A 23,488-nucleotide genomic window follows, 5' to 3' on the forward strand; every position below is an offset into this window, starting at 1 on the left:
ATCTTCAAAATGCTTGCTATCTATCCTTACCATTTATAGTAAGTTGGTTATAAGGCCCAACATACAAATCTAAAGGCCCATGTTCGAAGAGAGGAAGAGAGGAAGAGGAGGATCGAAAGGGAGGGGGGAAGCACATGGGAGAGAAGTGAAGGGGAGGGAAAAGAAGTGCAGGTGAAGGTCAGGTGCAGGTGGAGATGTTTATGTATGAGTGCACACGTATGTCTTATTTTAGACAGCTAACGTTTTTTAAAATCATCTCATTATATCACGTGTCCCTCTTTCATATCATTCACAGATTTATATATCTTTTTTTTTTTTAACTATCCATCTTCTCCCAATCTAACCAATACATTACAAAACAAACACTTGTCTTTCTTTCTTTCCTCCTCTTTCATCTAATCTAATATCTGCAACACTTTTTTTTTCTTTAAAAAGCAAGCATTACGCCTCCAAGTTATAAGGAAGAGCCGTCGAATTCAGAGTTGGAATGGGGTTAATAGATAAAATTATTAGTTAGTGGGGGATAAATCGTAAGTATTAGAAAGATAAAGGATCGTTTGTGAAAATAAAAAGAGGTAAGAAAAGTCAATTAGAGGAAAAAAGAAGGGTTAGGTTTAGAAAATCTGATCCAGTAATTGAGAGATTGGATTGTCTGGTTAGAAGCAGTGGAGCCCTTTTTTTTTCTTCTTCTTCTTCTCTTCTCTTTCGCCTTCTTCTGGAAGAGAAGGTCGACGCTACTACTTCTTTCTTTCTTTCTTCTGGATCTGATTTGGGAATCCATCAATCTCTCTTTCTCTACCATCGATCCTTTTAGATCTCACCTGTAACTCTAGTATCGTTCGTGTTTTGCCGACCTTTTCATTTACTTAAACCCTTCAAATCCTTTTGCTTGGATTATAAGATTTGCTTCTTATTGAGATTCCCCTTTTGAAGAGTTTATCTGTTGACTGGAAAAGTCTGCGACTTTTTCTTCTTCCTGTTGTTGTTGTTGTTACATCAGCTTCTTCAGAATCTCAGGTACTACTTTTCTCCGAGTTTGAAAAAATTAAAGTTTGGATTTTGTTCTGATCTTTGTTGAATTAATTATTCCCTCTTGCTTATCTGATCCATTGACCAATTGGGTTTTTTTAGTTTAAAAAGTTGGGTTTTTGATTTCATCTTTTACTCTGATTTTTGTATACTCTGTTCAGATCCTTACTTTGAACTCTGTTTATTGCTTTTGAATTGCAGATTCTTAAAACCTTTGGATTGTTTGTCTACTTTGTTTGTGTTTCTGTGCATCCCTTTGACGGATGTGGAGGAAAAAAAGGGTTGCCCTGATGAAATGAGGGATGTTATCTACGTTAATGAAACTCTTGAGTGCTTGTCTGTGGCCGTCTTCTTCTTCTTCCTCGGGCAAGTCATCTGATTCGACAGGAAAACAAGATGGATTGCTTTGGTATAAAGACTCTGGTCAGCACCTCATTGGTGAATTCTCCATGGCTGTTGTTCAGGCCAACAACTTGCTTGAGGATCAGAGCCAAGTTGAGTCTGGTCCTTTGAGTACTCTTGACTCGGGTCCTTATGGAACTTTTATTGGTATTTATGACGGTCATGGCGGCCCTGAGACCTCGCGATTTGTTAATGATCATCTTTTCCAGCATCTAAAGAGTGAGCTACTGAATGATATATGGATACAATACAAGTTTGCAAACCAAACGTGTGGATTTTAAAAAATGTTCTTTTGAATTTTGTAGGATTTGCAGCAGAGCACGCTTGTATGTCTGTGGATGTTATTAAAAAGGCGTATGAGGCGACTGAAGAAGGGTTTCTAGGGGTTGTGACAAAGCAGTGGCCAACTAAGCCACAGATTGCAGCGGTTGGGTCTTGCTGCCTGGTCGGTGTTATATGCGGAGGGATGCTTTACATCGCTAATGTTGGGGATTCCCGTGCAGTTCTTGGAAGGGCTATGAAGGCGACAGGAGAGGTTATTGCGCTTCAGCTCTCCGCGGAACATAATGTGAGCATAGAGTCTGTTAGACAGGAGATGCACTCCTTGCACCCGGATGACTCGCATATTGTCATGTTAAAACACAATGTGTGGCGTGTTAAGGGACTTATTCAGGTATGTTTCTCAATGTGTGGCGTTGAAGGTTTTAGATTTTAGGGTTGTAGGATTTAGTTTTTTCCTTTCAGGTACATGAGTATGTTAGTAAATCATTCGTTAAATTGATATGTTGTTGTCTTTGTCTAACTAAGGCAAACCGGAGAAAAACTGAATTAAATGGCCTTGAACGTCTTGCTGGTTTCTTGAAGCCAAGACGATAGAATTCTAATCAAAAAGAACACGTTTTTCTTACTTTTATCATGTCAACCTTTTTTCCTGTATGGAGATAAGGTCTATCCATTGAATTAGACTGTACACCCAAAAGCCTAGATTTGTAGTTACTTTGACTTTGACATTGCCTACCAAACCCACCAACCCAAGAAAGTCAGAGCTCGGGTTGAAATTGAAATTGGTGGTAACTATAAGCCAGTTTGTGTATGTTCCTACATTTAGATGTAAGTTTTATAATAGACTTACTGAACAGTTGAATCCGTATCTATCGCTGCATGTAGACACTAGACACTAGGTGCAAACGCCTAAATATGTTATGTTCATTTGCCATGTCAAGATAAACCCTGGAGATCAAAGTTGAAAAGGATAAGATATGTTTGTTTGCTTTGTAGATATCTAGATCCATAGGTGACGTGTATCTTAAAAAGGCGGAGTTCAACAAGGAACCATTGTACACAAAGTACAGACTCCGCGAGCCATTCAAAAGACCGATCTTGAGTGGGGAACCAACTATAACGGAGCATGAGATCCAACCACAAGATCAGTTTCTGATATTTGCTTCTGACGGACTATGGGAACAGCTGAGCAACCAAGAAGCTGTTGACATCGTTCAGAACCACCCACGAAACGTGCGCGATACCCATTTCTTCTTTTTTACCGTTTCAATATAAACCTATTACACCAGAGATTGACTAACTCTGTCCTTTGTTGTGGAAATGAATGCAGGGGATAGCACGGAGACTAGTGAAAATGGCACTGCAGGAAGCGGCAAAAAAACGAGAGATGAGATACTCTGATCTGAAGAAGATAGAGAGAGGAGTGAGGAGGCATTTCCACGATGACATAACTGTGGTCGTCATTTTCCTTGATACGAATCAGGTGAGCTCTGTCAAAGGACCCTCTCTCTCCATCCGAGGCGGCGGTATGACCTTCCCCAAGAAACTCTAAGATGCTCTCTCCACTTTTAGGTTCCATCTTTTGTAGTTATATATATAAAAAAAGTCACTCTGGTTGGTATAAGAATGTATAATTTTAACGTGAAAGCCACACACTACTGACGTTTGGAACTCATTCCAGTAATTATTAATTTTTATTTATTCTGCGAAACTTTGTGTAACGATGTAATTGTTGTTGATGATGAATGAATATGAATGTAGGCCTTCTTCCGTCATGTATTTTGTATTTTTATTTTACTATACAGAGGTGCTTGAAAGTGATTTGTATTCTAAATATGTGAATGAAGCCAAGAATCAGTTTATAATGAAATCTCAAATCTGCAATAGACATGACTACAGATCATCATCATCCTTCAGAATACATATGTTCCCGCTTCAGGTTTCCCCATTTTTACACTCTAGAACTTGCACCTTATCAGGTTGTAACTTCTGCTCCTGTCGAGAAAATTCTAAACATGTGGCGACATTATATGCATTGATTCACCGTAAGAAGCCATACATGTTGCACGTTTTTGTCAGTTTACTCTAAAAAGAAGTTGTTAAATTCGCTTATCCCTTTAATTGTAGCTTATTCTGTTCTACTTGTTCTGATGGCAAGTTAAAGCTTTATATCTAAGGAGCTTAAAGTAAACTAATGAGACATTGACATCAGTTTACTTATGTAGGCATTTACTTTTCCTTTTGGTTTTGGCGATGGAGAAACCTAGGTACGCTGTAGATCATGTTCTGCAGCCATATAGAGAGAAAGGTGGCCCGAAAACTCGGCGTGAGTACTATTAGCTTCTTGTACATATTAGTAGCTTAGTGTTATTTTTAATGCAACAACACTGGTATCAAGCTACTCAATGGTAACGAATCATAAAGTGAACTATTGTAAAACAGTGATCTAGAGATATGATTTGATTTTGTAAGTCAAGAAAATATAATTGGGTAGAGAGAGAGAGAGAGAGAGATAAAGTGTGTCTTCTGCATAAAATTTATGGCAATGGTGGACCGGAGGGGTTAATGTAGTAGCATGAGAGAGAGAAGTAAATAAGGGTGCAAAAGTTTTTGCCTTCCCACCAGTCCTAACCAGACAAAAAAGGGTGTTCGTTTTAAACAACNGTCGAGAAAATTCTAAACATGTGGCGACATTATATGCATTGATTCACCGTAAGAAGCCATACATATTGCACGTTTTTGTCAGTTTACTCTAAAAAGAAGTTGTTAAATTCGCTTATCCCTTAATTGTAGCTTATCCTGTTCTACTTGTTCTGATGGCAAGTTAAAGCTTTATATCTAGGAGCTTAAAATAAACTAATGAGACATTGACATCAGTTTACTTATGCAGGCATTTACTTTTTCCTTTTGGTTTTGTCAATGGAGAAACCTAGGTACGCTGTAGATCATGTTCTGCAGCCATGTAGAGAGAAAGGTGGCCCGAAAACTCGGCGTGAGTACTATTAGATTCTTGTACATATTAGTAGCTTAGTGTTATTTTTAATGCAACAACACTGATATCAAGCTACTCAATGGTAACGGATCATAAAGTGAACTATTGTAAAACAGTGATCTAGAAAGAAATAATGAAGCGTGTTGATGAGTAGTAAGAGATATGATTTGATTTTGTGAGTCAAGAAAATATAATTGGGTAGAGAGAGAGATAAAGTGTGTCTTCTGCATAAAATTTATGGCAATGGTGGACCGGAGGGGTTAATGTAGTAGCATGAGAGAGAAGTAAATAAGGGTGCAAAAGTTTTTGCCTTCCCACCAGTCCTAACCAGACAAAAAAAGGGTGTTCGTTTTAAACAACAAGCTCTGCTGTTACAATGTGACATTAAAACTACGAATCTTTTCTCTTGAGAATCATCAATGGAGAGAGAGAGAGAGTGAGAGGTCATATTAGGGTTCATAACTTGCTTAAGGGGTTGTAAAAAGCAGAGGAAAGAGAGGGGCCTAGAAAGAAAAGATAAAAAAGCAGTAAGAGACTATTAAATGTTGCAGGCAGGCCAGCCAGTGTCCCCTCCCTTCTGCGAGATTCCCTCAAAATTTATTACAAAAGCATCTTCATCGATGTTCTTTTAATTCTTCCTCAAAATCTTTTTTTTTTTCTTTTTTTCTTTTGAATTTTGTTATGAGCCTCCTTAAGATAGAAAGACAGAGGAGGAGACAAAGGAGTATAGGTTCTCATTGCATAACCAATTTAGTTTTGAACGATGGATATATGAAGTATGAAGAGAGAGAGAGAGAAGAGAGTGAAGTAGGGAGTAAAGAGGGTGAGCCAGCTTTTTGTGCTTTGGTAGTAGATGAGGTTTTAATGCTCCATACCTTCCATTTCCTTCTCTCATACCCTAATTTAATTCCTCTCTCCCTTTATAACTCCCCCACAGACATTCTCACTTCTCCTCCTCACACTTCACATCAAACTAACACACTTCTTTCTTAGTTTTTTTTCTATTCATTTTACAAAGATGGCTTCCTTTGATGATCAACACTTAAGCATGATAGAGTCCCTTTGATATTGGCCTGGTTCACTCAGATCTTCGTGAACACCACGCACGTACATTCTATAGATTATCTGATTGAGCCGCGCCAATATCTCAGTGCTCTCTCGTACCTCTCTCTTTTGGACTTTGTCATCTTGTTGTAGATCGACATTGTATGATTTTTGCTTATGTTTGTTGAAACGGATACGGTTGGTTGTTGTTTTTTTTTTTTTCTGTAATTACCTAGGCGATGTAGACTCTTTAAGGTGACTGATCTTGCTTATAACTTTCAGATTCATAAAAATCAGACAAAACAGTGCCGTCTCAAAGGAAGCCTTTCCCTTTCTTCTTTTCCAAGGTATCTATCCAAATACTCTATATACGGATCTTTGTAGAATGTGTATATTGTCTACTACTTACTCATCATAATTTTGAGACAGAATGTGTCAGCAAAAGTGATATTGTTTATTAGTACAAATGCAGGGTGTTAGAGAGTTAGCTAGTAAGTACATATATAACAAAGTCACAAACCGGTGAATTAAGTAGAAAGGACAATGATGTATAAATGTCACAATCACAAGAGGTTTTTTGAAAAAAAACAGGGCAAAAAGCAGAGAAGAGAATCAATGGGAGAGAAGCTGACGAGCACGAACCCTAACCTGCAAACGAGCAAGAGCATGCATACAATGTAATGCTATTCGAGCTTGTCTCCTCACAAGCACTCCTCTCGCCACCGCTTGTAACTTGACCAGACTCTTCAATGCTCTAAACGCTCTTCTTGCCTGCGCGCAATGCTCAACCTTTTTTTAGCTTTTACCAAATTTATAGAGATGAGATATTAAAAGAAAATGAGTTTGTTATATATATATTACCAGGTGACCTCTGAAAAAAGCTTGGATTTTAACAGCGGCAATATCTTGTTGAGTAGTTTCTGGAGCTGATGATGATGAACGAATGATAGTGATTCTGCTGTGAGATCGCCTGAGAAGTTTCTTCCTTACAACGCCAAACAATCGTTTGGAATTGGCCATATGTTTATTCGATGTTGGCTGCTTCCTTCTTCAGTTCTTTGGTTTGGTTTTAAAAACAGTAAAGGTGAAACAACGTTCAAAGGAAACGTAAAATGTGAATTAAAAAAGACAAGTGAAGACGGTGGCTTTAAGGGAAGGACATGATGTGCTCTCCTCATATCCCCTTTAACTAACGAACGTGCTCGCATGCTCCTCCTCCTCTCTTCCCACTTGATTTCGTTTTGTTTATTACTTCTCAAGAGTCAAAACAGAAGAATCTTACATATACAATCATCGAATTTATAGATAATATATGTCACAAATGAATCACAATTTATAAGGAAATGTCTTTTGCCAATTTTGTACCCAAAAAGAAAAGAAAAATGTCATTGGTATATATTATACTAGTAGTACTTACTCTATAACACCAACTGGATAGTAACTCGTACTACAGCACGGGACAAAATATTTTCATATAAATTTTGAATTCATAAAATGATTAAAATTATATTAACACGGGTGGTTCCGTCTCATTCTCTCATTTAAGGTTCCGTCCCATCCTTTCATTTCCCAGTCCCGTCCCATCCTCTCATTTCCCAACTCATCCCCTCTCGTCCTTTCTCATCCTATTTCATCTTGTCTTGTCTCATCCCGTCTCTTTCCGTCTCGTCCCGTATCCATCAGAATTTTTTGTCTTATGTTCGTTCTCTTTTAAATAATTACTCGTTAAACAATATTTATTAATAGAGACTGGGTAAGAAATTTAGACGGGATACCAGAATGCTCCGTTGATTTTTTTATTTAGTTAGTTGAGATTATCCAAAAAAATATAATTTTCAAAAACTATATTTTATTATTTTCGAAAATACCATAATTTTTAAAGTGTCGTATTGTCAATCTTTATCCAAATTAGTGAAAGCTTGATACTTGAAATTATCTACTTATATTTTTTGATTTTGTACTTTAATCTAAAACTTATGTTCCCTTTTAAAAATAAACTGATTCAATATATTATTTTCATTATTCGAATTTACCCGTTTCAGTATACATATACTGGAATTTTCTCAAAATTTAATTATTATCTTTAAAGTATATGTACTTAATTAGTAAATTAAATTACTTCAAAAAAAACACTGGTAAAACATATATTTAGTCAAATAATAAACCCTTTTCGGTTGGAAATTTATAATTGTATAATAGTAGTATTTTTCCATAAGAAATTTTATGTCCCATAACCATTTTATTTTAAATAATTATCAATATAATAATGCTATTAATAAATTTTGGCTAAGAAATTTAGATGAAATACATGTATTCTCCATTTGTATTGATATATCATGGTTTTTAGGTGTTTTTAGCCATGATATAAGTCTTATTTATAGAGTCTTTTTGGTATTTTTAGAATCTTTTGAGTCTTTATAGGATTTAGCATGGATGGGAGCATAATGGAGTTAAATAGGAGGATTTGGAGTATAATCAAGCATTGAGGCTGAAGCTGCGAAGTTGGGAGACAAGTTCAAGAGTAAGCATCGATCAATGCAGCCATAGTGTCAGATCGATGCTGGGCTAAAGAAGAAATTGGAAGTTTTCCCACAAGTTTTGAAGATTTACAAATCTGCCCCAAAGTTTCAATATTTGCATCATTAGTCTCCATTCCTGTTTTAGGAATATATATATGATTTTTATGGTCATTGTTTAGACCTAAGCTTAATTTTTCCCTGCAACTTTTGAGAGAAATCCCTGAGAGATTTTTAGAGAGCTTTAGGAGAGAAGAATCAAGAGTCTTTCCCGGAAGCATTCATTGCCATGTTCTGATCCACCGGATGCCTGAGATCCGACACAGTCAAGCTAATGACTGAAAACAAGCGCTTAGTGGGAGGCAACCCACTCTTAGGTTTTTCTTTTCCACTTTGAGTCATTTTTATTCTTGCTTTGAGTCAGTTTGAATTTGTATTGAATTATGAACTTCTATCTATCATGTTGCGTTTAATCTTGTGTTTGAGTGATTCTTAGCAGTGCTAACATCCAGGAGTGAGAGGAACACAAATTAATCGCAGCTAACTCAGGAGTAATGTTCGAACTCTTGAGTCAAATTTGTTTTATTGAGTCAAAAATTTTGTTGGGAACTATGATTTTTCTTTTTAGTGTACTGCCTTGGTTGATTAATGCTGCAGATTGAATCCAGAATCCGACTAATGAAAAATCCAATGGCTGACCAGTAAACCAGTGACATCCGAATTTCCAACAGAATCCATAAAAGGCTGAGGTAATTTCTGCGCTTTTCTTTTTACCTCATCAAGGAGATTGATGTTCATAGAGCTTGACTCCTGGTTCATACCTGACAAGTAAGATTTTANTTCCCTGCAACTTTTGAGAGAAATCCCTGAGAGATTTTTAGAGAGCTTTAGGAGAGAAGAATCAAGAGTCTTTCCCGGAAGCATTCATTGCCATGTTCTGATCCACCGGATGCCTGAGATCCGACACAGTCAAGCTAATGACTGAAAACAAGCGCTTAGTGGGAGGCAACCCACTCTTAGGTTTTTCTTTTCCACTTTGAGTCATTTTTATTCTTGCTTTGAGTCAGTTTGAATTTGTATTGAATTATGAACTTCTATCTATCATGTTGCGTTTAATCTTGTGTTTGAGTGATTCTTAGCAGTGCTAACATCCAGGAGTGAGAGGAACACAAATTAATCGCAGCTAACTCAGGAGTAATGTTCGAACTCTTGAGTCAAATTTGTTTTATTGAGTCAAAAATTTTGTTGGGAACTATGATTTTTCTTTTTAGTGTACTGCCTTGGTTGATTAATGCTGCAGATTGAATCCAGAATCCGACTAATGAAAAATCCAATGGCTGACCAGTAAACCAGTGACATCCGAATTTCCAACAGAATCCATAAAAGGCTGAGGTAATTTCTGCGCTTTTCTTTTTACCTCATCAAGGAGATTGATGTTCATAGAGCTTGACTCCTGGTTCATACCTGACAAGTAAGATTTTAAAAAAAAAATGGTACTCCTCTCCCTTATTAAAGTTTGAAATATTTTTCCTGAGAGCTTTGTTAAAAAAAAAAAAGAAAATAAAATATGAGATGATTTTGATCAGTTTAGAGAGGTAGGTAAATTACTTGTGACCTCATTATTCTACTCTTGAGTCAAATGATCACACAAAGCTTGGAAGCGAGGGGTAGGTAAATTACCGATGAACCCATTATTCGCCTACAACTGTGAAAAAAAAAAAGCGAAGAAGATAAAAAAAAACAAAAAAAAAAACAAAGCAAAGCTCTAAGGAAGATTAAATAGAATAAGTCTGGGGGAGAGAAAGAGTACCACATGTGGTAAAAGATATGTCTCGCTTGTTATGGTATTGTACGAGAATGAGTCTAGAAGGTTCTTGACATTGATTAAATTGATGAGACCCACCGATGAAGGCTTAATGGAGGAAGTAGTGGAATTTGGTTTGAATTTGGGATGCTATGAAAGTCAACGGAGAAGTACATGGTGGTTCGATTTGGATTTATCTGCTAAGCATATGGGTTATGGTTTTGAGATCATGGCGTTACTCTTTAAAAAGAAAATGAGTTCCTGCGTTTTCAAACCTCTTTCACAGGTCTAAGTTTATGTTTTGCTTGAGGGCAAGCAAAGGCTAAGTCTGGGGGAGTTGATAGATCATGGTTTTTAGGTGTTTTTAGCCATGATATAAGTCTTATTTATAGAGTCTTTTTGGTATTTTTAGAGTCTTTTGAGTCTTTATAGGATTTAGCATGGATGTGAGCATAATGGAGCTAAATAGGAGGATTTGGAGTATAATCAAGCATTGAGGCTGAAGCTGCGAAGTTGGGAGACAAGTTCAAGAGTAAGCATCGATCGATGCAGCCATAGTGTCGATCGATGCTGGGCCAAAGAAGAAATTGGAAGTTTTCCCACAAGTTTTGAAGATTTACAAATCTGCCCCAAAGTTTCAATATTTGCATCATTAGTCCCCATTCATGTTTTAGGAATATATATAGGATTTTTATGGTCATTGTTTAGACCTAAGCTTAATTTTTCCCTGCAACTTTTGAGAGAAATCCCTGAGAGATTTTTAGAGAGAAGAATCAAGACTCTTTCCTGAGAAGATTCAGAATTCCTTTTTCTTCTTCTTTAATCTCTTAATGCTATCTATTTTATTAATGATTTGTGTTCTTGCAATTATGTCTGAGTAGATCTGCTTGTTAGGTTTAGGGTTTTTCATTAGGGATTTCATGGATTGTTAGATTGATTAATTGTTTGGATTCATTATCTTTTTTGTTCTTCACCATAGGTTGTTCCTAATGCTAGATCTTTGATTAGTCATCTGGATTTAGATCTTAGGATTATTGATTGATATGAGAATATAATTGATTTTCCTAACAAAAACCTTTGGTGAGCAAAATACATATTTACAAAGAGATTTGATTTAGGGATTTCGTGAACTTATCTAAACTTGATTTTATTGCTGGTTTTTAACTTGAATTTTGCAAAGTGATTTGGATTTTCGGGTTTTAAAACTTAGACAATATTTGCAGTGATAACTGATTTATTTATAATTGTGTTTAGAGTTCAAGAACGGTGCTTAATTATTGAATCCTGCTTAATTAATTAAATTGATCTGATTTTCTATGATTTCCTGAGAATTTCCCTAGGCCTAGCGTTTAATCCATCTGAATTTACAACTCTTTTATTTTCTATTTTTGCATTGTTTTTAAATTAATATTTCAGTTTAGCATAATTAAAAGATTATTAAATCTATTGTGTGATTTAGAGTCCTTGTGGATATGATCCCTAAGTACTACAATTGATCTCTTAATTTGAGAAAGTAACTCAGGGTTAAATTTGAGCATATCATGTATGTTTAATTTGTATCTTTAGTAGAAATTATAATTCTCAAATTCTTAAAATATTTTCAAAAATATCCAAAATTCTCAAAATACCCGTCTCTAGGTAGTAACCCGTGCTACAGTACGAAACAAAATATTTCATACAAATTTTAAATTCTTAAAATGACTTATATTAACCTGGGTGCTATAGCACAAATGCATTATTTTCATGTAAATTTTTAAAAAAATTAAATCTAGACGTATTTACTTCGGAAAAGGAAACACGTCCCGTCTTGTTCCATCCCCTCACGTCCAAACCCATTCCCTCTCAAACCGTCTCATCCCGTATCCATCATAATTTTTTTTTATATTCGTTCTCTTTTAAATAATTACTCGCTAAACAATATTTACTAAAAGAGATTGGGTAAGAAATTTAGATAGGATACCTGATTTCTCCATTGAATAATTTTTTTTAGTTAGTTGAAATTATCCAAAAATTATAATTTTTAAAAACTATATAATGATTGAAAGAGAAACACATAGCAGAGATGTTATCTACTACACTGACAATTCTCTAAAATTCCATTAATGTGCTGCAATTAAACAAACCCAGCTTACCCAACAAATAAGATCTTAATAGAAACAAATGATTTACTGATTCAGATTAGAAACACATTTAAGAAGTCATAACACCTTGATTCTTGATACTGTTAGTTAGAAAAAAAGAATACAAAGAAAAACAAACTGATGAAAGAGAGTATACAAAAAATGATTATTCAAATGAAGCATACCACCGATCACACATCTTTTAGTGCAACCCATCATGGCTCTTTTGACGCTTGTCCTCTATGTATGCGTAGTGCACAAACTCGTATAGTTTTCCCGTGATGTTTAAATAATTTCTTTAGACGTTGTTGTGTTAAATCTCTTCAAAATCTCTTTCATGTACAATGCCTTGACCTGCATTCATTCTACACAGCACAAGCTGAAATGAGTGAGAGCAATAGATCAAAGTGAAGATTATAAAATATGAATCATTGAAAGGATCACAGAAAACACATATTAAATAACAAAAAGCTGAAAACTCACTCTTGGTTTCTTGTCAATCTTATTATGTCTTCCACTCTAAACACTCGACCAATTGTAACACTTTCATTAGTTTACCCTTGAAAACCCAAAAAGGCTTATATAAGAAAACCAAGGTTCATTGAACCGTTTTTATAATTCCTTTAGTTATAAGCTTAAACACAAACAGATTTTCAGGAGGATGTACTTCAAATGGATAATATTATACATAAGTCATGTTTATGAGAATGAAGCGGTGGTGTCTTACCTTTTATGAGTTCATGATCAGTAACTTGAAGAGCTTGTTCAACACGACCGTTCTTATGTTTATTCTCTTCTTTATTTCACCTGCTTTCACACTCAAAGTAGCTTCAGCTTCCCACCAATTATATTATCATATACCATATATACACAACACAGTTTGTCTCTATATTAACTTAAACATATATGGTGATGGATTGAGACTGTATACAGTTGTGTTACGTAGTAGTAAGAGGGAGAAAAAGAAGTGATGGTGATGATATACTTGATAACTCTCCAAGAAGTTCAAAGCAAAAGAAGTAATTAATAACAACTTATCTGAATTTATAAAGTTTCTTATGGTAAGTCACGTCCTTTCAAATATTTTCAGCCTCCAAACCTCATCACCCAAAGCAAGTGGATAATGTTCCTTGTACACCGTAGAAAATAACCTTTTAGCAAAAGAGAAACAAAGATTCTGATAAATCAATGACCACTTCAGTATCATTGAACCGTTCTTTAATTCTTTAGTTTATAAGCTAAATAACTTACCTTAGAAAGAGATGTACTTCTCTATCTCTGGTTTGTGTTTAGAAACAAACATTTCTAAATTATCATGAGGATATACCAGCTTCCTATATCTGTACACAATCACATGAAAGTGATTAAAAATATTACACTATTTTTAAAGAGAAACGAAAAGGTTGTAAGACTTTCATACCTAAGTAGAAATGTTTGGTTATTTGTTGTGCGACTTCAATTTCCAGAATAAGACCATTGTCATCCAATTCGAGTAGGTTGGTTCGAAGAGTATCATCATATCCTTGACTCTCTACAAAAACAATAAACCAATAATCCTCTAAAAAAATTTGAACACTCTTGAGCATATTTAGCCACGCTTCAAGTAAAATCCAAGTCATATTTCGTCCTAAAGAAGTCACAATTTTTTTTCTGTTCCAATTAATGCTTACAACGCCATTTTCCATGTCCTATGCAAGTCCTCTATCCAATAATTGTGGGATCTTTAGCATGAAAAAACAGTGCTTCAGAACCATACCCAAGATCTCAGTCTTATATAAAATGGATAATACAAAAATAGAAGATCTCTTACCATAGTGATTTTGTTATTTTTCTTTGGTGTCTTAGCCAAACACTTCGTAGAGGAAGATTCATCCAGTTTCTCACAGAAGGAGATGAAGAAATCTGCGACCTGCAAATTTAAGAAAGCAAAAGGATCTTACAGATAAACATAAACAATTTGATTCTGCAAAAAATCAATGATCATATTAGATCGAGTGAGAAGGGTCATAGAAATTTTCAGAATTGGATAACTAAAAGCTGAAAAACTCAGTTGCTAGTATCTATGTCAAAAATTTAATCAGAATTACTCATCCATAACACAAACAGAATTTAGAAATTGTTTTAAAATTCAATCAATAAACATGGGAAAAGTTCAGACAATTAGTAAAGAAAACAATACCCATATCAGCAGTAAAATCACCAGCCACAACCTATGCTGCACGGAAACGGGGACGGGGACGGGAAACGGGAAAGTAAATATTTAGGGGTATGGGTACGGCAGGGGTATATCAGTTTTATAATATATAAAATATAAAAATATCCATATATTAGTAAAATAAAATAAATAAAGTCACTTATAAAAAAAATTTCATGAAACAAAACATGACTATAATATATTAAATAATAGTTAAAATAAATTATTCTTTGAGAAACTCATTCTCAAGATCGGGCTCATCTAATGAAAGATTAGCAAACTCCAAAAATCCGACATCTTCCATGGTATCATATGAATCTCCACCAACATCCCACATCTTGGTCTTTTCATCCTCATATTGACCAGAATTCCTTGATAAGTGGCGTAGATTGTTGTGNGTATGTCAGTTTTATAATATATAAAATATAAAAATATCCATATATTAGTAAAATAAAATAAATAAAGTCACTTATAAAAAAAATTTCATGAAACAAAACATGACTATAATATATTAAATAATAGTTAAAATAAATTATTCTTTGAGAAACTCATTCTCAAGATCGGGCTCATCTAATGAAAGATTAGCAAATTACAAAAATCCGACATCTTCCATGGTATCATATGAATCTCCACCAACATCCCACATCTTGGTCTTTTCATCCTCATATTGACCAGAATTCCTTGATAAGTGGCGTAGATTGTGGTGAATGTAAACCAAGTCTTCAGCACGGCTTGGATTTAACTTATTTCTTCTGAGTGAGTGAATAAAGTTGTAAGTACTCCAATTGCGCTCAGCACAAGATGGTGAACTAGGTTGACCAAGCAATTTAAAAGCCAAAACTTGGAGACATGGAGTATCAGCACCAAAGTTAGCCCACCAATGAATGGGTTCCATAGTACCCATTCCTACAATGCATGATAAATCTGCAAAATGACCAGTCCTCATGGAGAATAATGCATACTCATTAAGAACCTTAGTATGCTCATCATCATTAGGAAACAATCTTCGAAAGCATTTCATCCTCTCACGAGAGATTTCACCATCTGTATGGGGACCTTTTCTTGTAGCATCCTCATTAAGCCATACATCACTATAAAATCTGCAACAAATGAAAACTATTATATATTGTCAATGAAATAAAATAAAAAAGTTAAACACATAATTTAAAATTTACCTAGGATTTCAAGAGTGAGCTAGACAATGTAGGGGAGTGTTATTCTTCGTCCAACGAGCCACTAAGATCTCATAAACAACAGTGTAAAAGACACTATATTCAGACATTTGACGGTTTTCTTTCTTGTAGATCTCAAGCTTCACCTTCTCAATCATAGAATCCCACATCTCATACACCAAATGAAGGCATGGCTTGTCAGTGTCACAAAACCTAATCATATCATATATAGGTCTTGTGAAATCAATGATATAAGAAACTTTTTCCCACCAATCATCATCCACAATCTTCTCTTTAACAAAGCTTGCTCTCCCCCAATTATCCTCTTTATAAGTAGACCACTCCTCACTTATGACCATAGCTTCAAGACCTCTTTTGATAAGCTTCAATCTCTTAAGCATCACAATGATGGAAGCAAAACGAGTATCAGCAACTGATAGTAATTTAAGAGGACTGAACTTGTTGAACATTGACAGCCTCATGTTGTGGTTCATGATGAAATTTTTTATTGCCATCGCATCGTCATGAATTATTGTTATCCAACTGCATTCATCATATGTTACGACATTCGTTTCCACATTCTTTGCTGCACATATGTTCTTCAAGGCCAGATTAAGTGTATGGACAACACATGGTGTCCAATAGATGTGAGGAAACATGCATTCAATAATCTCACCGGCCGCCTTACAATTTGCTGCATTATCAGTGATGATTTGCACGACGTTTTGATGACCCACCTCATTGAGAACCTCTTTCATCAAATCAGAAATGAAGAATTTATCTTTCACTTCGCCAAAACAATTCACAGCCTTGAGAAATATAGGACCACTAGCAGAAGTAGCAATGAAATTAATCAGAGGTTTTCTTGTAGGATCACTCCAACCATCTGACACAATCGTCAATCCTTTTTCTTTCCATGTTAGCTTTAGTGGTTCTAATAACTTCTCAACATGAGTTCTCTTTTTCTGTAGCAAAGTTGTCCTCAACTTATTATAACCAGGAGGCACATAACTATCAATGTTGTGGGAAGCAGCAAACTGGTAGGACCTGTGATAATGCTGATTTCTTGCAAGATTAAATGGCAATCCTCCTGTGTAAAACATCCTTGCAATTTTCTGATCTAACTGGTCTCTGATTTCAATACCAAATGCTTTCTCAATAGGGGAGATGACAGACTTTCTTTTTTTAGAGCTAAAACTTGTTTCACAAGGTAAAGGAACCTCTCTAGCTCCACTCTCGTTTTTCTTCTTCTCAAAATCGTCTTCTAACCCTTGCATCTTTTGTCTTTCACTCTTAGTTACTTTCGGACAAGAATTTACACCAGCGTTTTTCAATCCAAGCAGATGTGCTCTCACTCTCGAATAAGATCCCCCCTTGGTTTCATTACATATCTTACACTTAAACTTCCAAGTTCCTCCTGTTGTTCCTTGCTTCTGAATTTTAGTCACGTAAGCCCATAATGGAGCTTCACCGTTTTGACTAGATCCACTATCAATATCGACATTATCACTGTTTTCTTGAGTAGCCATATCAATAATCAACCTACATATAAATATTAAAAAGTTACGTAGACGTAAGTTAATAATCAACCAACGCTTATAAAATATATAATCAAACAATATAAAATATATAAACGTAAGTTACGTAACTTATCAACTACTATGTTTATAAGTTTCGTTGTTTCGATCTATAAACACTGATTAAACAAAGATTTGACTTATATTAAATTATTAAGAAGCTTGAGAGTTGAGACAAACCTTTTGCAGAGCTAAACAGAGAAGTTTGTCTTCACAAAAAAAAAACAGAGAAGTTTGTGTGTTTTGGTTTTGCGATGAACGACGTTGACGTGAAGTAAGAATGCAAAAAGATGAGATATATATAGCATTGATATTTGTAAACTCTAATTAGACAATATTTAAAAGGTTAATTTTCCTTTTTTTTTTGGACAATGGAAGAAAAACAGTTAAATTTCCTATTTTACAATAGAAACATTTCAGAAACGTTATTGATTAGAACCGTTGCCGTCCCCATAAATTGTTGCCGTCCCCACCGTGTGCGAAACGTCCTGGAGACGTTTCCATGCCGTTTCTTCGCCGTTCCCGTACCTGAAACGTTTCCGAGATGGGAGACGTCATGGAACTGCCGTCCCCGTGCTTCATAGGTTGTGGGCCACAACATTCTCTGCAACTTATAGATAAATCAAAATGTCACAACATATGACATATACATGTGCCCCAACTACAAAATACGGAATTCTAAAAATGCATTTAACACAAACTCCCTTGATCCGTGGAAGAAATTAGCTTTCACATGAAAGTTCCATAAGTCGATTATTTACCGTTGTTGCTTCACTCAATCAGTCCCCAACGTCGAACTGGCTCAATGGCTCCCTGAGAAATCCAAATACATTTAGTTTTAGATCCAATTATTCACTTTAAAAAATAGAATAAAAAGTGACAGAGCCGCACCTTTGCTTATGGTTCCTAATATGTTTAAACATAAGTATCTAAGCATAACGGAGAGTGTTTACAGATTTATATGCAGAAGATACAGACTTATAACTCACCTGTTGTGCCAATCATGTCGTCCACCATTACACTCTCTTGCAGCAAAACGTTTAGTCTTGATTTTCCCAAGCTCCAGATCAAAATAGCAATAAATCTCCTGTATCATCATCATAAAAAAACTACATCCAATGAACATACGACAATATTACAAATCATATTCATCCTAATCGTTTCAAAATCAAGCATACTATCCTTTAAAATTGAGAGAGAATCAAGCTCAAAAGATCTAATTTTGCCCAAACAATGACTTGAAATCAAAATAGATCTTACATATCTATTAGTGGACGTACGATATAATAAGAAGCAATTAGGAAGAAAAAAAAGGAAGAGAGAGTGTCGATATTTTTACGTACTGCTTTGCTGCCTTTGCTTTCTCCTTGGTGAAGCTCAATCCCAGAACATCATCGTCCACTCTTCTGCTAAAAGCGAGAGAGGCGACAGAGAAAAGAAGTTTCGGGGTTAGGGTTTTGTTTCTTACAGTATTTTAATATTGACAGAGTAATGGACGGCTAAGATTAAAAAGATTCAAAATATACGGTCAGGATTAAAAAAAAATTAGGCAATGAACGACTGAGATTATAACATAAAACCGGGTTAGATTACCGGGTTTATATGATCCGCGTGTTTATCCGTTTTTGTGAGAGATAAATAACGTTTTTGTCCTTTCTAAAAAATACTAAAATGGTCATAACTACAATGGCATTTCATTTTAATTTTTTACAAAACAAAGGTTTATTGGTTAACATGTTTTTGGATTAATAGTAGGGATGGCCATCCCACCCTACTACAACTATACCGACAATACATCATACTCTTCTGACAATGTTCTTTGATCATCACTTTATCTAATTAAATTTAGACTTTGAGAATGTAATTACGCATCGATTGCTCATTATTATGCTAAGTTTGGGTCTTTTGACCCGCCGATAAGCGCAGTTATGGTTTCATCCAGCCTCTTGTTGAGTGTTGACTCTGATAAACCATAAGTGGACATATATCCCAAAATCTTCAAACATACCAAGTCCATTACACCTTTTTATTAGTAATGGTGAGTTGTGAAATCTTTCTTAGTTAAGTTTTGAAATTTTGAAAGAAACAAAAAAAAAAGTAACTCTTTATGAAAAAAAAACTTAACAAACACTATTAGGCCCGAGATAATTATTGGGCCTAAGTTTACAAAAAGGCCCAACTAAAGACTGTCACTTCCTTCCCTACTTCTGTCATCTCCTTGCCACTAAACAGTAATTAAATTAGTCATTAGGCAAATAATATGTGCAATTAAATTAGTCTCCCCTCTCTCTCTCTCTATCTCTCTCTCTATCGCTTCTTCATAAAACTATCTTCTTCAAAGATTGCATTTTTTTTTTTTTTTTTTTGAAGATCTTCTTTTTGGCTTCTTCTTGAGCGATTTCTAATTTCACTGTCTCTTCTCTCCATTTCCGCCCACAAATGTTTGCTTGAGAGAGATAGAGAGAGACAAAAAGGAGAGTCAAAACGATGGGCGTATGTTGCCCATTCCTTCAACCGTGGGATCGAGCTCGGGACCAATTCTTCATCAACCTTCCTTGTCTCTCCGATCCTGGTTTACCCCAATTCCCTCTCTCTCTTTTGTTTTAACGATCCGTGTTTCTGATTTCAGTAAACTAATTTTGTTGTTTTTTTTTATTTGCTTCTTCCATCTAACCAACCAACCACACCAGTTCGAAGATCTTCTCTGCTTCTGAAATTGGCACTAGTGTTGCTCCACCTCGTCTTTATCGCCTTTCTCTTCTTTTTCGATGCAGAGTTTCTCGAGAAAACTAAGCGAGATCCATGGTTTTTATCTCCTTCCTTCCTTCTTCTTCAATCACTCCAAAACATTCTTCTTCTATTTAGAGAGCTTAATTGTTTTATTATCTTCTTTTACTCTAAACAGGTACATGGCTTCTTATTTCTTGCTGTTTTCTGCAACGCTTCTGCAGTATTTTGTAACTTCTGGCTCTTCACCTGGGTATATATATATATATATATATCTAACTTCTGCCTAAATGTGTTCCATTTTTGATTCTGCAACTGAAATTTTTTGACTTTCTTTTTTGTTTTGTCTTTTTAGGTATGTTGTTGATGCAATGAGGGATGTTTGCGAGACTAGTGCAATGTACAGAAACCCACCTACCACCTCAATGTAAGACTTGTTATTTTGTTCTTGTCCTCCACATGCTCTTTTTTGAATTTTGATGGAACAAGTGTGATAGACACTGGGATTGTCTGTATATAAAAGGAGAGTGATGATAAAGTAAGTAAAGGGTCTTTTGACCATTTGGTTAGTAGTGGGGAGCCTTTTTGCTAGGGGTTCTTGTTTTTGATTCTGATTCTGAAATATAAGAAATGCAGTTTCGTTACTTGATTCTTATCAAAAAAGTGATGGAATTGAATTCTACTTTAACTGTGTCTCACTGTTGTGTTTATACTTTTATTATTATTTAAGCGAAGACAACATGCTTCCAGAATAAGTGAGAGCTTAGTAGTTACTGTGGAAGGAGGATCAGCCTCAAGTGTCAGAAGGCCTCCAACGCCTTGGGGGAAGTTAGTTGTGGACTTGTACCCTCCAGGAACCTCCATAAGGTACATATATAAACTTAAAACTTATAACTAATAACAATTAGTAGAAAGGAGTGAACTAAATTGTTTCGTTTATAACTTGCAGAAATTTGACATGCGGCTATTGTCATGTGGAGCAGGTAACATTTGAACCTTGTATGATTTAGTTGGCCACTGTAGTTGTATTGTTTTCTACCTCTATGTTCAAGTTTCCCTTCCCTTAATCTTTTGCTCAAAACATGTAATGCTTTGCAGCCTCCACGAACCAAACACTGTCATGATTGTGATCGATGTGTTCTTCAGTTTGATCATCACTGTGTTTGGTTAGGAACATGTATAGGCCAGAAAAACCATTGTAAATTCTGGTAAGCCTGCAAAAGCTGAACCATTACTGTTACATTGTCCAATAACTAGCATAGTTGTGCATCCGAATTTTGGTTTTTAGACCCCGTAAATGCGTTTCTATGATACCAGGTGGTACATCTGTGAAGAGACAACTCTATGCGTCTGGACGCTCATCATGTACGTTGACTACCTGAGTAATGTAGCAAAACCTTGGTATGATACTTCTTCATCTCCCTTCCGTGTTTTGTCCAATTTCTTCTCAGGCCCTTTGGCCGCTCCAACTCATTAAAACATGAATTTTAAATGGAAATGTGAACAGGTGGAAGAATGCGATTATCATACTGCTGCTTGTCATATTGTCGATCTCCTTGATTTTTGTGATGCTTTTATTGATTTTTCACAGGTGGGTGTACACATTTTGTGTGGTACTTTTCACAATCTCATATCTTTCTGTTTTTTTATTTGTCTAACTGCTTCTGTTTCTATTTCAAAACTGATTTCTTGCAGCTACTTAATTCTGACAAATCAAAGCACCTATGAACTTGTGAGACGAAGACGTATTCCATACATGAGGTATTAAATTTTAAATAAAACGAGAACATTTGGTTCTTCTAGTTACTTTAGGGATCGGTTTGTTTGCCTGATACTAAAGCTGTTGGTTATTCAGGAATATTCCGGAACGAGTGCATCCTTTTAGCAAAGGAATTCGGAGGAACGTATACAACATCTGTTGCGGAAACCATAATCTAGACTCACTTCCTACTGCGTTTGAACTCGAGGATAGATCAAGACCTTATACTTGCATCGATATGTTGAAATGTCGCTGCTGCTAAGTTTTTTTTATATATATAGTTTTATACAGTACAATTACCTCCATTGTTTCAGTGTCCAAAATCTATGTAAGGTAACATGTTTCCTTTAAAATTTGGATGATGTTGTATACATACATGGAATCCAATTAATGAGTTAATTATAAATGCAAAGAGAGTATATTCAATAGTGAAACTCTAGCTTGGATCATACGTCTGTACAATCTTTCAAGGGACTCCTCCAGATCTTCAACCGCAACATATACGTTGTCCAAGTTGGTCATCATAGACTTGATCCGATCCTTCTTTATCTCTTCTGCCAAGCTGAATCTTCGCAGCTCTTCGTCCATCATCTGAAATTCGTTTCTGTGTCCAGTCCTAACTTGACCACTTGTACTAGCAACGTTCTTGATCACCAGTTTGGTGACCAAGGCCCATTTGGAAGGCCTGGGATTTGGTACAGCTGTAGATAAGGACATCAAGACTGTCCTAAAGGAATGACATGTTTGGGAACAAACTTGTTGGAGCAGTGTGATCAAGGGATGAGCGGACTCCGTGGAGGTAAGGCCGGTTTGTTTGAGCACCAAGAGTAGCTTAGCAATATCCTTATGAACAGATTTCCTAGAGCGGATAAAGGCTTTGACGTGGCAGCGTATGGTAGAATCTCCACTGTGTCTCTTCCGCCTGAAAGCAGAACGGAGGTCGCGGAGGCCATCCTTGATACGGCAAGTGATGTCTCTTAGCTTGGAACACAAATCAAGGTGTAAAAGGGAGAGATCAAGAAGGTTGGTGAAGAAAGAGTGATGAGGGAGTAGTAGTGAAGAAGGTGAGTCGTCGAAGAGATGAGAGACAGAGTCGTAGAGATGTGAGAGAAGCGAGAGGCTATTGTTATTATCTGCAGGAAGCTTATTGAGGAGTTGCAGAATCTGGTTAAGACCATGTGGGTGTATCCGAGCTGGTAAGCTACAAGACCGGATGTGGTAAGAAGTAGCCATTGATGATGGGATTTTTTTTTTTTTTTTGAGATGGAGAGAGAGCTTTAGCTAGATAGAAATTGAATATATATATATATATAGGGGAAGAGATGTAGAAAGGTCAAATGAAATAGGATTAAGGGTTGTTAAAGTAAAAGCCACGTGAAGGGGATAATGTTCCATCAAAGCCCACTTCGTGTTCTTTTTTATGCCTTACTCTCACTTAAGTTATGATCTTGACAGAGATGTCATTAGAGTTCGCTCAATATGTACCTAATGTGCTAATTTCATGTCTTTGTACTATTTGATTTATCCTTTATTGAAGGAACAAATAATGTGATGTGCACCCACTTAGATCTTTGATTAGGCGAGAAAGAATCAAAACTAAGATTTTTTGTCATGCACCTCCTCAACTTTGGGCATTCGTAAACACCGTCATGCATGGATTTGGTGATTTTGTTCTAATTACTTAATTAGTGAGCATATCTTCTCTCTTATTTGTGTGATCAAAGGAAGATATAACACATCATCTAAAACACCAAATAATTTTACACTGAAAATGATTGATGAAAAGATATGGTGGTTGGATGTATAATACTAAATATGGGACCGTGTGCACGAGTGTCTTGTTGAATACTTCCAGAGGAAACGATTAATA

The 23,488-nt window shown here is 35.7% G+C and overlaps 5 protein-coding genes and 1 long non-coding RNA gene across 8 annotated transcripts; 2 read left to right on the forward strand and 4 right to left on the reverse strand.

Annotated features, from left to right (window-relative positions):
* LOC104780973 (probable protein phosphatase 2C 46) lies at positions 543 to 3,488 on the forward strand. Its single transcript, XM_010505529.2, has 5 exons — positions 543 to 1,017; positions 1,231 to 1,650; positions 1,737 to 2,104; positions 2,710 to 2,946; positions 3,044 to 3,488. The coding sequence occupies exons 2-5, from the start codon at positions 1,332 to 1,334 to the stop codon at positions 3,263 to 3,265; spliced, it is 1,146 nt and encodes a 381-aa protein (XP_010503831.1). The 5' UTR covers positions 543 to 1,017; positions 1,231 to 1,331; the 3' UTR covers positions 3,266 to 3,488.
* LOC104780974 (protein IQ-DOMAIN 31-like) lies at positions 6,254 to 7,039 on the reverse strand. The gene is made up of 2 exons (XM_010505530.2): positions 6,611 to 7,039; positions 6,254 to 6,520 (listed from the first exon to the last, which is right to left on the reverse strand). Exons 1-2 carry the CDS (start codon positions 6,767 to 6,769, stop codon positions 6,362 to 6,364), a joined length of 318 nt encoding a protein of 105 aa, XP_010503832.1. The 5' UTR covers positions 6,770 to 7,039; the 3' UTR covers positions 6,254 to 6,361.
* On the reverse strand, positions 12,247 to 14,451 carry LOC104780975. Of its 2 annotated transcripts, XR_002037728.1 has the most exons (8): positions 14,369 to 14,451; positions 14,000 to 14,098; positions 13,860 to 13,910; positions 13,610 to 13,720; positions 13,441 to 13,529; positions 12,917 to 13,340; positions 12,673 to 12,748; positions 12,247 to 12,554 (listed from the first exon to the last, which is right to left on the reverse strand). It is a non-coding gene; the product is annotated as an uncharacterized LOC104780975 (long non-coding RNA). The 2 variants fall into 2 exon arrangements; XR_002037727.1 differs by lacking the exon at positions 13,860 to 13,910.
* LOC109132520 lies at positions 14,973 to 17,084 on the reverse strand. Its single transcript, XM_019244163.1, has 2 exons — positions 15,664 to 17,084; positions 14,973 to 15,483 (listed from the first exon to the last, which is right to left on the reverse strand). The coding sequence occupies exons 1-2, from the start codon at positions 17,082 to 17,084 to the stop codon at positions 14,973 to 14,975; spliced, it is 1,932 nt and encodes a 643-aa protein (XP_019099708.1).
* Positions 19,387 to 22,046, forward strand: LOC104780976 (protein S-acyltransferase 10). Of its 2 annotated transcripts, none has more exons than XM_010505532.2 (11): positions 19,387 to 19,704; positions 19,823 to 19,937; positions 20,038 to 20,112; positions 20,215 to 20,286; positions 20,610 to 20,726; positions 20,809 to 20,842; positions 20,958 to 21,067; positions 21,177 to 21,260; positions 21,367 to 21,450; positions 21,555 to 21,620; positions 21,715 to 22,046. In XM_010505532.2, exons 1-11 carry the CDS (start codon positions 19,620 to 19,622, stop codon positions 21,878 to 21,880), a joined length of 1,008 nt encoding a protein of 335 aa, XP_010503834.1. In that variant the 5' UTR covers positions 19,387 to 19,619; the 3' UTR covers positions 21,881 to 22,046. The 2 variants fall into 2 exon arrangements, with proteins under 2 accessions (XP_010503834.1, XP_010503833.1); XM_010505531.2 differs by having other exon boundaries at positions 19,388 to 19,704; positions 20,595 to 20,726.
* Positions 21,858 to 22,872, reverse strand: LOC104784007. Its single transcript, XM_010509090.2, has one exon. It carries the CDS (start codon positions 22,849 to 22,851, stop codon positions 22,018 to 22,020), a length of 834 nt encoding a protein of 277 aa, XP_010507392.1. The 5' UTR covers positions 22,852 to 22,872; the 3' UTR covers positions 21,858 to 22,017.

Source organism: Camelina sativa, chromosome 4 (assembly GCF_000633955.1).
Source record: "Camelina sativa cultivar DH55 chromosome 4, Cs, whole genome shotgun sequence".
Taxonomy (NCBI): domain Eukaryota; kingdom Viridiplantae; phylum Streptophyta; class Magnoliopsida; order Brassicales; family Brassicaceae; genus Camelina; species Camelina sativa.

Excerpts from the sequence above, each read along its gene's own strand:
- LOC104780973 (XM_010505529.2), top strand. The coding sequence starts at position 1,332 with ATGTTATCTACGTTAATGAAACTCTTGAGTGCTTGTCTGTGGCCGTCT. Across the intron at positions 1,651-1,736 it reads TCTTTTCCAGCATCTAAAGA|GATTTGCAGCAGAGCACGCT; the intron begins GTGAGCTACTGA and ends TGAATTTTGTAG. Across the intron at positions 2,105-2,709 it reads GTGTTAAGGGACTTATTCAG|ATATCTAGATCCATAGGTGA; the intron begins GTATGTTTCTCA and ends TTTGCTTTGTAG.
- LOC104780974 (XM_010505530.2), bottom strand. The coding sequence starts at position 6,769 with ATGGCCAATTCCAAACGATTGTTTGGCGTTGTAAGGAAGAAACTTCTC. Across the intron at positions 6,521-6,610 it reads CTTTTTTCAGAGGTCACCTG|GCAAGAAGAGCGTTTAGAGC; the intron begins GTAATATATATA and ends CATTGCGCGCAG.
- LOC109132520 (XM_019244163.1), bottom strand. The coding sequence starts at position 17,084 with ATGGCTACTCAAGAAAACAGTGATAATGTCGATATTGATAGTGGATCT. Across the intron at positions 15,484-15,663 it reads AAGAAAGAAAACCGTCAAAT|ATTTTATAGTGATGTATGGC; the intron begins GTCTGAATATAG and ends CATTTGTTGCAG.
- LOC104780976 (XM_010505531.2), top strand. The coding sequence starts at position 19,620 with ATGGGCGTATGTTGCCCATTCCTTCAACCGTGGGATCGAGCTCGGGAC. Across the intron at positions 19,938-20,037 it reads AAAACTAAGCGAGATCCATG|GTACATGGCTTCTTATTTCT; the intron begins GTTTTTATCTCC and ends TACTCTAAACAG. Across the intron at positions 21,621-21,714 it reads AGACGTATTCCATACATGAG|GAATATTCCGGAACGAGTGC; the intron begins GTATTAAATTTT and ends TTGGTTATTCAG.
- LOC104784007 (XM_010509090.2), bottom strand. The coding sequence starts at position 22,851 with ATGGCTACTTCTTACCACATCCGGTCTTGTAGCTTACCAGCTCGGATA.